The sequence below is a fragment of the Chionomys nivalis genome, chromosome 3 (genome assembly GCF_950005125.1).
Source record: "Chionomys nivalis chromosome 3, mChiNiv1.1, whole genome shotgun sequence".
NCBI classification, from domain to species: domain Eukaryota; kingdom Metazoa; phylum Chordata; class Mammalia; order Rodentia; family Cricetidae; genus Chionomys; species Chionomys nivalis.
The window spans coordinates 47,116,217-47,129,253 of NC_080088.1; the positions used below are offsets into that span (position 1 = coordinate 47,116,217).

At 42.6% G+C, this 13,037-nt stretch overlaps 1 protein-coding gene across 2 annotated transcripts; it reads left to right on the plus strand.

Moving 5' to 3' along the window:
- Positions 1 to 305: 305 nt before the first annotated feature.
- Positions 306 to 12,938, plus strand: Nepro (nucleolus and neural progenitor protein). Of its 2 annotated transcripts, none has more exons than XM_057764184.1 (9): positions 306 to 459; positions 2,674 to 2,828; positions 4,024 to 4,103; positions 4,399 to 4,530; positions 4,938 to 5,015; positions 6,523 to 6,887; positions 7,263 to 7,324; positions 10,235 to 10,494; positions 12,036 to 12,938. In XM_057764184.1, exons 1-9 carry the CDS (start codon positions 360 to 362, stop codon positions 12,499 to 12,501), a joined length of 1,698 nt encoding a protein of 565 aa, XP_057620167.1. In that variant the 5' UTR covers positions 306 to 359; the 3' UTR covers positions 12,502 to 12,938. The 2 variants fall into 2 exon arrangements, with proteins under 2 accessions (XP_057620167.1, XP_057620168.1); XM_057764185.1 differs by lacking the exon at positions 306 to 459 and adding an exon at positions 1,033 to 1,162 and having other exon boundaries at positions 12,036 to 12,513.
- The last annotated feature ends 99 nt before the right edge of the window (positions 12,939 to 13,037 follow it).

Below are 13,037 nucleotides of genomic sequence, written 5' to 3' on the forward strand. Positions count from 1 at the left end.
CAACTAACTAGTCCTCTCCACATTGTGAAAGGAACCTTAAGTACATAAGCAAGACGGTATGAACGGCTGAGAATGAACAACCATCCTGGAGGCTTGGGATGTTTTGTCCGAGACAGTGACGGTGGTAATCCTGACAGTTTCTGGGTTTCTTTGTTATTATCAAAGCTTCGAAATTGTTCCAAACCTGGAAGGAACTTAGAAACTCCTTTCGCCGAGGTTCCTACCCCGCGTAACCCCGCCCCGGCCCGGGCCGCACACCTCGGCCCGCCCCCCCACTTCCTCCCTCCCTCTCCCGCCTAGGCCGTCCCACCCGGTCCCTCCGGGCTCCGTCTTCCCCGGGCTCTCCCGCTCCGCGCAACATGGCCGCTGCGGTACGGCAGGAGCCGTGGAACCGCGTGAGGATCCCGCAGGCGGGGAACAGCAGCACACTGACGGTGCCGGACCCCAGCGCCACCCTAGGTGAGTGAGACACGCGAGGAGGTTCCGCACGTCTCCCGGGGCCCGCGGCCGGCTCACGCGGGATGGGGTGGGACTTCCTGAGCGCAGGGCACGCCGGGAAGGGGCGCACCGGGCGGAAGGTCCGGGCTGCTCAGGTCCGGGCTGGTGGCTCCGGGACTGGGAGCTTGTGGTCTCCTGCGGGCCATAGCTGGGACGTGAAAGCAAGGCTGGCCCTGGCTGGCGCCTGCAGCTCCTAATCCTCACACGCTGCCTGGGGCCCAGTGCTGTCCCCAAGCTCCCTGGCGGCGGACCTCGCTCTTGTCTCTAAAATGGAGCTCGTTTTCCCCTTGCCGGGCGAGGGAATTCCTCGGGTTCCTCGCTTCTTCTCGAGGAAAGCAATTTCAGTTCCGAGACAGTTTTAGCGTTTTTTTTTTTTTTTTTTTTTTTTTTTACAAAACTAGAACTCCCAAAGATATGTGGGGGTGGCAGCTCAGTGGGGTCTGTGTTGTGAGTTTTAATTGTTTGTATTAATATGACGTGGAAGGGTGCGTATTTGTGGAATCGGGTGATGTTATTTACCCTGTCCCAAATAGTGGATGGTTCGCTTTTAGGACATCGCAGGATTTTTTTTAATAGAAAAGTCTACTGGGTGGACGGGACGAAAAGATGCTTATCGATCCCTGGGATTCACGTGGTAGAAGGCGAGAACCAACTTCCGCAAGTAGTACGTTCTCTAATCTCCCACTGGACTCAGTACTGTGTGTGTGGTACTCCCTCCCACCCAATAAAGAAATGTAATAAAATATTAAAACAGTGCAAATATAATGAGGTGGTGGTGGTCTTAGTGGGAGAACAGTCTACCTACAGCCCGAAGGATGTTTAACCGCAGAGGGACGTTCAGACCAGAAAACATAGCTACCAAGATATGCTATAGTTTTCTTGGTTACCTCATAGCTAACTTTTTTTATTTTTTTGAAGCTGTTAATAGTCCTATGCCTGTCAGCTAAGAAATTTCGTTGTTTCTAGAACTGAGATTTTAGACCACTCTAAGATGGGAATAAAAATAGTACCAGCTTCTTGGGACTGTTTGGAAAATGAAAGAGTTGATACCATGAAGCATTTGTAACACGGCCTGGGTTGACAGTCAAATGTCCTTAATATTAAATAGACACATTTGGTCGTAATTGTTAAGTACGACTATCAAGTCGTCACACCTTTCTTCCCAACTGCCTTTCTTATGCAGCTTAAGGTTCTAATTCCTCCCTAGCCACGTTTCTAAAAAACAGTGCTATGGGAAATTCACCAACTCCTCCTTACCCAGGTAGCTAATATACATTCTCCCGATAGTTGGGAGGAACAGACAAGATTCTTCCACTTAAGAATCTTTGTGTTTCCTTTTCGGGCCACCAGGTGGCACATTACACCTGCTTCACAGCTGCTCCTGTTAAGATTAGGACAAATGGACACACCCCTTCCGTTACACAATCCAACTTCAGTGACCCTGGTTGTTTTTTTTTTCTGAATGTAGTTTCCCATTGCTATCCTTGGGGGATTGGTTCCAGGAATCCTATATAAAAATGTGCACATGCTCAAGTCTTACAACATGGTAGGCAGTATTTTTCAGTGTGACCCACACACGTATTTCTGTATCCATTAATCTATCTCTTGGTGACTTATGATATTGTGTACAGTGTGACTACTATTGAAATATATTACAGGTGGAATTTGGGGGGGTACTATATTCAGTGTGAGGTTGGCTGAATGCACACAGGGCATACATGGGTAGAGGGCTGAGTGTGTTTACATATTCTCATCACAAAGTGGTCTCCAGATACAGTTCCTTTGGCTTTGAAGGCTGTGACTTTATTCACTCTGTCTTGCTTACCTGCAGAGCAGAGTGAGGGTTTAGAGGCAGATGCAGCATGTGCCCAGCCTTTGTATGTTTGGGGTGTAAGTGGTCATCACAAGTGACTGTGGTCATAGTGCTCACAATCAAAGAGGGACGTAATGACACACACACACACACATTCATGTGTAAAATAGTTCTCTTATTGATCACCTGACACCTCTCTATTTCTTACATTCTTAGACTCCTTTATACCTTTATAGTCGAGGCTGATTTGTGTTCTGATTTCTTTAAGACAAACAAGGCGGAGTGTTTTTCCCAGCGTATTTCTTCTATGGTGCAGTAGGTGTAGAAATGCATACCGAGGCTTGTTTTAACTGTTTCTTTAGACCTTTGCGCTGCAGCTGTCCTTAAAGGATGCCATCTCGTCACAAAGTCACTGAAGAGCCAGACTTTAGATGTGGAAGTCGATGTGTTATGCTCCGTCCTCTACAGCAATCATAACAGACTGAGCCACCACAAGCCGCATTTGGCTCTCCGACAGGTGAGGGGAATTGATTCGTAAGTATATAAGACAATCACACGTTAGATATTTTGACCTTTTATTTTTCCAAAATAGTTTCAAAAGGTAATTTATGACCAAGAAGTGCATTCAAAACTGGTGTTCACCTTTAATCTCAGCACTTGGGAGACAGAGACTGGTGGATCTCTATTAGTTTGAAGTCTGCCTGGTCTATGTAATGAGTTCCAGGAGAGCCAGGGCTATGGAGAAAGACCCCATCTAAAAGAAAGAAAACAACAACGACAAAAACACAAAACAAAACAAGAAACTCAAACAAGAAGTTTATTTCGATTCTTTCCAATTTAATTTTCACTATGCGCAGCCTTTAACAGTGTCTTGGCCTGGTTCAAAAGTAAACTAATTTAAACCCAAAAATCTTAAAAATGAAAACAGTTGTGGTTTAGTGTTGTGGTTTGCTTCTTGTGGGGTCATAATATAATGAGCAGTCTGTCGGTGTGTGTGAGTGGGTTTATGGCAAATTGTGGTGTAAAGTGGTTTTGTGAAAGTTTTGGAAATTAAGAAAGTATTGTGACCTTCAGCTTCTTGACTCCATGGCAGAGCTGCTGAAGCCGGGCTCTGTATGTGCCATTTATAGACCCTCTTTACTAATTCCGCAGGTACCTTTCAAAGCTCAGCATGCTGCCCACGGCAGGCCAGAGATGGCTTTCCAGTATTTATTTATTTTCTCCCAAAGCTCTCAAAATTCAGATGTATCATATACAGTGTTATCTCTTAACATACTTTGCATATAGTTAGGTCTTCAGTATGGATTTGTTATATGACTGAGTCAATTTTCTACATTTCTGGTGTTTACAGACTGTTGAAACTGAATAGAGAATTTGCTGTCTTGTTTTACTAGGTTCACTGCTGTAAATACATTCCCTCAACAAGTTATAATATTGGGACTTCTGTTCATTTTGGTCCCTTCATAGCATCGGGTATTTGGCACATAGCAATTTCTTAAATTGAGAAATTTGTTAGATTGGTTATATTCATAAGTCCATATTCATAAGCGGAAGCAATTGCTTTGGGATTTGGGTTTCCTCATCCTTAAATGAGAAGGTCTTCTGTGGTGTGTTTCCATACTGTGAGCGTTTGCTCTCCTCGCGCCCTTGGTCATGTCTGTGGCACTGCTGTATTACACACATGCTAATATGAGCTGATCTTCCTCCTTCAGGTAGAGCAGTGCTTAAAGCGTTTGAAAAACATGCATTTGGAGGGCTCAATTGAAGACCTGTCACAGTTGTTGTCTGCCAAGTAGGTGGCCCATTGCTCTGTCAGGATGCCTTTGCTACTCTCTGCTTGGTGTTGAGATATAATCAACTATGCCAAGATATATATGTTGTGTTTTAATAAAGGGCACCTGTTGATTGACGGGAGGGACTGGTGGGACTCTGAAATGTGGCTCACAGTAGGTTACAGTGAAAGATCAGTGGGTTGCTTGTGGGCATAGCCACTTCAGGCTGAGCCTAAAGCAAGTCTTCAATTGAATACTGCTGTAGAGATGTTGTGTTTAAAAATGAAACTAATGTCCTTTTCTGTTTATGTCAAGTGAAACTCAGTCTGGAGCCACCAAAAACTGTGCCGTCCCCAGCCAGCCGGTGGTGGAGGTGGTGCTGATGAAGGTTTTGGGAGGCTGCAAGTTGTTACTGCGCTTGTTGGACTGCTGCTGCAAGGCATTCCGGTATCTGTGGTTGCGGGAACACCTTTGCAATGGGGCTGTTTGGGTCTGTTTAGCTTCCCTTCGAAAGCTGTGCTATATGGTGGGGTAACCTGTGGGAGTTCTTAAAGCTTTGCCTTTTGGCTCCTCTTCCAGCAATTGTTGGTGTGGCCAGTGCCAGAGGCTCTATATCTCTACCTAGCATGCGTTCTAAGAGCGTGGCTGTTGAAATTCTTACCTGCAGACACTCACTGTAGTCCTAGGAGCTTGAGCAGAAAGGGCACTGTTCTGTGTTTAGTGTACTGTGCCTTTATTGCCATGCTAGGGCATCGATACCTTTAAGGTCTTCTTTACTGCCAGTGTATTTCTTTCATTATTTAACTCACAAATCTTCCTTTGTTCTTTTTTCCCCAACTTAAATTGATTCTCAGGTTGACTGTGAAGCACTTAGGACTGCAGGAATTCATTATTCTGAACCTTGTGATGATCGGGCTGGTGAGCAGGTTATGGTATGTTCACATTTCTGCATTTATGTTCATCTCTGCCTGACCTGTTTCTTATTAGTGTCCACACATTATGTTTCGCTGTTGTCCTGGGATCTGAAGGAAGACAGACGGGCTTCCCTGGGTCCCGTGCAGATTGTAAGCTGAGTGCTGGTGGCTATGCTGGAGGAGTGGACCTCTGAAACCACACGACCAGTCTGACACCGAGTAGCTCAGAAAGTGAACTCCTAGGACCTAGGACCTATAATAACAGTATAGTGATGATGATGATGATTATGATGATGATAGTAATGATAATAATGGTGGGCTGAAGTGGCTTTGTAGTAGGCTTTTGAAAAAGCTGCTGTTCCTGGGGTGGTCATATCTTGATTCTTTTTGACAACTGTTTTCTAATTTTAATAGCAATTAGAAATAGAATTTGGCCTTCCTAGTATGCTCTGGACTTTCCTGCTGCCAGCACACACTGCTTCTGATGCATATTTGCTTGATGGAAATAACACTAGTAATACTCACCCACTAAAGAAAGGCATTTTCCTTTCTTTAAGAGCTTTTTTAAAAAAAGATTTGTTTATTTGTGTTATATATATAAGTGCTTTTCTAAATGTATGCCTTTATACCAGAAGAGGGCATCAGATGTTTGTGAGCCGCCATGTGATTGCTGGGAATTGAACTCAGGACCTCTGGAAGAGCAGCCAGTGCTTGTGACTAACTGCTGAGTAATCTCTCTAGCCCCCATCAGACATTTGCTTGTGTATGTTTGTGCAGCATAAAAAGGTTTGATGGATACAGAGTTGGATCATTAGCTATTGCTTGAATGTAGCAAAACTATCAAAACAGCAATGAAAACAAACACCAGGAAGTTTCTTTCTACCTTTGAACATAAACCTTGCTTTGATGTCTTAATCCAGATATCTCATTTCATTTTCAAATCATCTTTTTATTCTGCTTACTTTTAATCAGAAGTAACAGCATTTGAATTACTGATGTTACTTTGTTAATTGAAAAATTAAGAGAGGTTCTTACTGTGTAGCCCAGGGTAGCTCTGAATTCATGATTCTCTTACCTTAGCTTCCCAAGTGTTGTAGGTGTGTACCACCAAGCTGGGCTTGCTAATCATATTATTTTAAAATGTTTAACTTTCATTGTTTTCTGAAATGAAAAGGATTTACATTTTACTGATTAAAACAATGGTTTATGCTTAGAAATCCCAAATCACAGAAATGTGAGGAACTTGAAATGCCCCTGAAATCTCATCTCGATAAAATACCCATAGGATTTTTATGTGTACACTTTTAACACGTCTCTAGGAAGTTCTTTTCATGTAGCATTTAATACTTGGAGTTTTGTATTTGGTGTGGACTAGAATGGCAATTTTCAAATACATACTATAGGCATTTTGTTTGGTTTTGTTTAATCTGTAGTGGCTTGATAACTCTTTATTTTCAGTTTTGAATGTTTTCTGCATATCTGCAGACGACATTACTAGCTAATTCGTGAGCTTCTGTCTTTCTAGGGTTCTTCATAAGGAGCTTCTAAGGAGGCTGATTTCCTTATATGAGCCACTGCTTGGATTGCTTCAGGAGGTCTCCAGGATTCAGCCCATGCCTTACTTCAAAGATTTTTCCTTTCCCTCAGATGTTACTGACTTTCTAGGGCCACCTTACATTGAACTCTTTAAGGAAAAAAGGCCTGCAGCTTTTGCCACTAAAGGAGTAACTAAGTTGCTAAATAAACTGTTTTTAGTGAAAGAAGAGCTACCAAAGAGCAATGAAGACACTCTAGATAGAATTTCCAAATCATCTGAACAATTGAAGAGCAATCTGCAGAGTGGTGTGGACCTGGGTCAGCCAGTGAGAATGAGTAAAAAGACCAAAAACGGTGAGTTGCTTGAATAAGCACATACTCTTTTTCATTTATTTTTAAAATTTTATTTTTTATTCTTTAAGACATACTTTTAAAATAAGCCTTTGAAAGCATGATACAGTCACATATTATGTAGAAAGAAATTCAGGATCTCACTTCCTAAGTCACTGGTTATATTTAGGGAGGCAAGAATGTTACCCACTGGCTATGTTTAGGAGGTGAGAATGTTACCCATTTCAAAGCTTTGTTTCTAGGTCCTTCTTGGGCCTTTGCTTTATTCTGTTTGTTTCTTTGCAGTAACTTGGCAGGAAATGTCATGAAGTTAAGAATTTGTTGGCAATTTGAAAGTCATGTGACTGAATTTTTTTTTTCCTTTTTTTAATTCCATAGAAAAATCATCAGGATTTGACGTGCGGGCTTTCTGCACGAAGCTGCGGAACAAGGCTGCTCAGGTCTGTCTGGTTTACCCTAACACAGCTTTTCATTTCTGCCAATTTTACAGGAAGCTACTCACTAAAGAGGGAGCTGGGCTTTCGTTTAGTAAGCTTGGTTGTGCTCTTAGTTCTCAGTGTGAGCTTCTGAATGAACAAGACAGGATTTTTAATGGACCTGGTTACTCCAGCTAGTAGATGTGTTCAGAAGGGCTTTAATAGGCATTTCTCTAGAATTTTAGAGTAACCATATGGTCCATCTGAGGTTCAGATGGTGAGCAGTTTAAGAGCATGGATTTTGTAGTTGCTGGAACCTTGACCCCACTCCATATTAGCTGTGTGATCTCTACGTTCACTGACCTTGCTATACCTCCCCTCTCCTCTCCACGCTCCTCCTAACTTTGGGCTAGCTTCAGTACTCGTAAAATGTTACGTGGACTCTCGAGTGTGGGGAGCAATATTTTGTCTTCCTCCTCATCTGTCATAAGGTACCAGCCATCTTTGGGGGTTCGAGCTTTAACTTGATAGCTTTTATTAGTGTCGGAAAATTGTCTGATAAGTGTGCATTGGTGTCACCCTTCACTCAGCAGCTGCTTGACTTTTACCCTTTGTCTGGTTTCCTTTTTGAGTTAGTTCCTCCATTTTATTTAAGAACTCTTAATCATTTCTAAGAACCTATGTTTATTTGTTTAAAAGGTTTATTTATTTATTTATTTATTTATTTATTTATTTATTTATTTATTTATATGACTGCTTTGTCTGCATGTACAACTTTATTACAAAAGAGTACATCAGATCCCACTATAGATGGTTGTGAGCCATGTTGAACTCAGGACCTCTCAAAGAGCAGCCAGTGCTCCTAATCCATGAGCCATCTCCCCAGCGTCGAACCCATAGTTCTTTATTGCACTTTTTAACATAGGTGGCAGCTTGCATCTATCTATCTATCTATCTATCTATCTATCTATCTATCTATCTATCTATCTATCTATCTATCTATCTATCATCTATCTATCTATCTATCTATCTATCTATCTATCTATCTATCTTCTATTATGTATACAATATTCTGTTTTGCGTGTATGCCTGCAGGCCAGAAGAGGGCACCAGACCTCATTACACATGGTTGTGAGCCACCATGTGGTTGCTGGGAATTGAACTCAGGACCTTTAGAAGAGCAGGCAATGCTCTTAACTGCTTAAGTCATCTCTCCAGTTTGCATTTTTATCTTACCCAATTCATGAGTTCAGAAGGAGAAAGCATGATAGATCTTCGAGCGCTTGACACTATCTTAAATCTTTATGTGTATCAGCTCCCATTATCCTCAGAAGAGCTGAATGAGGTAGGCGCTTTCATTACTGCTTTCATATGTCAGAGGAGGACACTGAGGCATAGACAGTTTCAAAAGTTGTTCAGGCCATATAGTGAAGGACAGGGATCAGGTTTGAATGCAGGCCACGTGATTCCATAGTGCAGCAGTCCCAGGGAGAATATCTGAAGTTTGGTCTTAAGAGCTGTGCTGTCTGTGAGCCTTCCCACTTCTGCAGCCTGAGAGCCAGCTTACAGGTGATCTGGTTGGTTAGCATCCTCCTTATTCAAGAGGAATCGCAGAATATTGTAATTGGCATCCATAGCTCAGCTAGTTTTTAGAGCAAATTGTTGATCACAAAACAATACTCAAGGGTCTTTAATTTCATAGTTATTTAGGCTTCTGTTGAGTGTGGGGATTATTTATTTGACAGGGTCTGACTCTGCAGACTGGCCCGACCTCATAGAGACCTGCCTGCCTCTGTTTCTTGAGTGCTGGGATTAAAGGTGTGTGGCACCATGAATTTGAAAAGAAAGTTAGCTTTGGTTGGAAGATAGGTAGACTTGGTAGGTGGTATATAATTTTCCTAAAGTAGAAAAAGCTAGTAAAATCCAAACTTGACTTGCTATAGAAAACTGAAGGAATAAAGATGCCGTGTTAAAAATGGTGCAAGTTTAGGAGGGCTGCACTCTTAATCATTTATCCTGTGCACTGACTGACAGACAGACCTACCATGTTTGGCTTGCTGGGGCCCCCCAGCCGTGTTTTCAGTAATGTTTATGACCTGTATTGAGGATTGGTCCTGGGGGAATAGAAACAAGTGGAAACAAGTGTAGTCCAAGTCAGTCCTGCTGGCACAGGTCTGTTTTCCCTGATACCTGGGAGGCCGAGGAAGGAGGATGGCAAGTTCAAAGCCTCTGTGAACTAGAGTGAGTTCACATCAGCCTGGGTAACTTGTTGAAGACGTGTCAGAGTAAAAAAAAAAATAAAAGGACTGGAGATAAGGGCTGCTTACCAGGTACACACAAGGTCTTGTGTTCAGTCTTCAGTAAAAGAAATAAAGCCAAAACATAAAACCTCCCAAACCAATAAACGAACAAGGTAGTTCAGTGATGTCACTGTGAAAGACTTGTGATTCCCCCCTCATCATTAGCTTTGACTACTGTTTAATCAGTTTCACTGTGTATGTTACATGTATATAAGAGTATCTTGAGTTTTCTTTTTACTTTTGGTTTTTTCGAGACAGGGTTTCTCTTATGTAGTCCTGGCTGTCCTGGAACTTGCTCTGTAGACCAGGCTGGCCTCAAACTCGCAGAGACTAGCCTGCCTCTTCCTCTGCACTACCACCACCCAGCTTTATTTTGGGTTTTCTCTGTACATTTAATCAAAAGTCAGATAGGACCTGCCTTGGTAGAAAGTAGTGTCGTTAGGAGAATGGGTAAAAAGAACAGGTCAATGCATTTAGAGTTTCCTTCCTTGCCAAATTAAAAAAAACAGAAGAAAAAAAGTAATTATTGGGCTTTTTTTTTTTTTTTAAATAAATCAGCTTCCCAAAACTTTTGTTCTTCATTTTCAAGTCAGTACCATTTTTAGTTTATCTTTCTCACCTTTTTATGTTTCAGGAAGCCAGCCCTGAGTTTAAGTGCTCTCAATCCAACTTTAAGACAAGCAAACTGTCCTCTCAGAAACCGAGAAGAGCTCCCTGGGCTAACAGTATTGTGCAAAGAATTCGCGTGACCAAGACTTTCGCCCAGCTTTCTGAAGAAATCCAAACTGCAGTTGTGTGGTGCCGGAGCAGAAAGCTCAAGGCTCAGGCTGCATATCTGGGCAGCAAGCTTCTGAAGAGCAACAGGCTGAGACACGTGGAAGCTCAAGGCTATAGGTGATTATGCTAGGAAATTCCTTTCTCTTTTTGGTAAGAAAGTGTACATTTAAAACGGGAGGTCTAGCAGCCCTCGGAACGCTAAACTAAGACCTACTCAAAGTACAGTTGCTTGTGTTGCTCCTGGCATCTGGGCAGTTACGTCAGGAGGGAGAAAGTAAGTGTTCACTGGACTCACTAGTCTGTACCTCATCATTCCCACTGCTTAATGTCAGAAAGCATTAAGATTACCTGTGACCTTCACAGCCAACGGCAACAGTCTTAGGAGCTCATGTCCAGTGGGAGGTAGCCCTTCAGTAGACAGCGTCAGCACAGCTGGGTGAGGACGTCAGGGAACTGAGTGCTTCTGCCTATGAGGCCCACAGGCCGCAGGGATTAGGGTCAGATTTGATGTTCATAGCAGCTGGGTGCTTACATATTGATGCATTAAATTTATCATGGTTCTTACACTTGAAGAACAGTTTAGAATAGTAAGGAAAACAGTTAATAACAATGAAGAGTTAGCAAGAGGGGTAACAAACTCGGTTTTATTGGTAAAACTGTTAGTTTCTACTTTTCAAAATACAGAAATCATATTGTCCTATTGCTGTTTCCTTAATACATTATTTTTTCTGTAGTATAATTTGTAAAACATTTAATGTCCACAGCACTCTGGAGGTAGGCATTATCCCATTTTATTCATAAAGAGATGGTACTGCTCAAGGAATTGGAACTGGAGATCTAGAACTCAATTCAGTTCCTCTGATTCTTGTTTTCGTTTCAACTGAGAGATGCACCCACTTTTTACATAGTGAAAAAATCACGGCTTATAGTCATGGCTGGGAAGTGAGTCATGAATTGCTTATTACACAGAGTTTCCTCAAATGATGAGCATGAAGGGATTTGGGTAAGGCACATAGAGCTCTGTTAACCTTTACTAACAGTGAGGCGGTTTACCAAGGCCAGAATCAGCCATCAGGCAGTGAAGCAAACGCCTGGACTCATCAGCTGAGTCCTGCTGCAGACGTGAAGGGGTACAGAGCACCTCACACTTAGGGTGTCTCACAGCTGTCACGCTGTCTTCACCAGAAGCCCCCCACCCTTTCCTTTCTTCACCAGAAGCCCCCCACCCTTTCCTTTCTTCATTTCCTGCTACAACATGAACTTAGCTAGAAATGGATTGTGACATACTGCAGAGATTTCTATTTGTGATATTTTACAATTTCCACATGTTTACCTTGGGAACAGATTTATCAGCATGAGGGAAAGGCCATGGCTCTCAAGCATGGAGGTGTCTCACCATTTGTGACCTTGCTGGGTAGTTATGGGAGTTACTTTGAGGGCAAAATGGAAGCATATTTGCTTGCATCCTGAGAGGGAATCAGGCTCTGAAAAACATGCTCTTAGGTTGGAACTCCCATTTCCTTATTTTGTGTGCTTGAGGTTATACGTGCATACAGGCCTAGGACTTATAACAAATTGTGTACTTTTGTGTTGGAAATTGGTGCTTGAGAGCTTTTTAGCATCATAATAAGTTGAGATTTTTCTCTTTTGTCCTTTAGTTTGCCAAAGAAGCTACAGTGCTTGAAAACATCTCTTTGTAAGTGCCTTCTTCGAGGCTCCATTACCAGCACTTCAAAGTGTCCTCCTAGACAAAGAAGATCAAAGCATAAAGTTTTATCGAGACAAAGGAAACCGCAGAGAAAGTTGCAGTCAAATCTTTTAAAGGAAACTCAGAAGGTCCCTGAAGGGACTCTAAAGAGCACTAGGGACACCAGTGCTAAGTGGAGCCGTTCAGGTGGGACAGTTCAGAGGACAGATGTCTGTCCTAACAAAAAGGAGATCTTGAGAAGACTTTCAAAGCCTGTTCTAAAAACAAAGGAGCCGGGGATCCATGGGAATGTCACAGCAGGCAGTGGAAATGAAACTGGTTTGTGGACAGAGAGACAAACATACACATACAGTGTGCCAGAAACTGCTCAAGAGGCAGATGACATTGATGATATTTTTGCTTTGATGGGAGTTTAGATGTGCATATATGAAACTTCTGAGCAGTTGACAAGCTGGTTTGGTGTTCTGCTGTTTTAAGTGGAACACTGCTTGCGCCAGGAGCTGCTTCTGTGCAGCATTCCACAGGAGCACACATAGTCCACTAAAGTTACAGCAGCTCTGTGTCAGCTAATCGGTATTTACTTGGCTTTGACTCTGCAGGGTGGGAAATATGATGAAAAGTCAATAATAGTCTGTCCCAGAATAGTACACCTTCTTGACTGAAGCAAGCAGGTTTCTGAAAATTAGAAGCTTATGATTTACTAGAGAGGTAAGGTTCACAAAATCTTCTGTATCTGAGGGTAACAGGGAACAAGGTTGGAGAGTAGTAAGGGAGCTGCATAAAGGTTCACTTGGCCTCACTGGCCCCATTCCTTTCAAAAAGTCTTCACGGTTTGTGTGTGTGTGTGTACATGTGTGTGGATATCAGAGGATCACTGGTGGGAGTTGATCTGCAGGTCCCAGAGTGGAATTCAGTGTCAGGCTTAGCAGCATGTGTGTCTACCCACCGGACC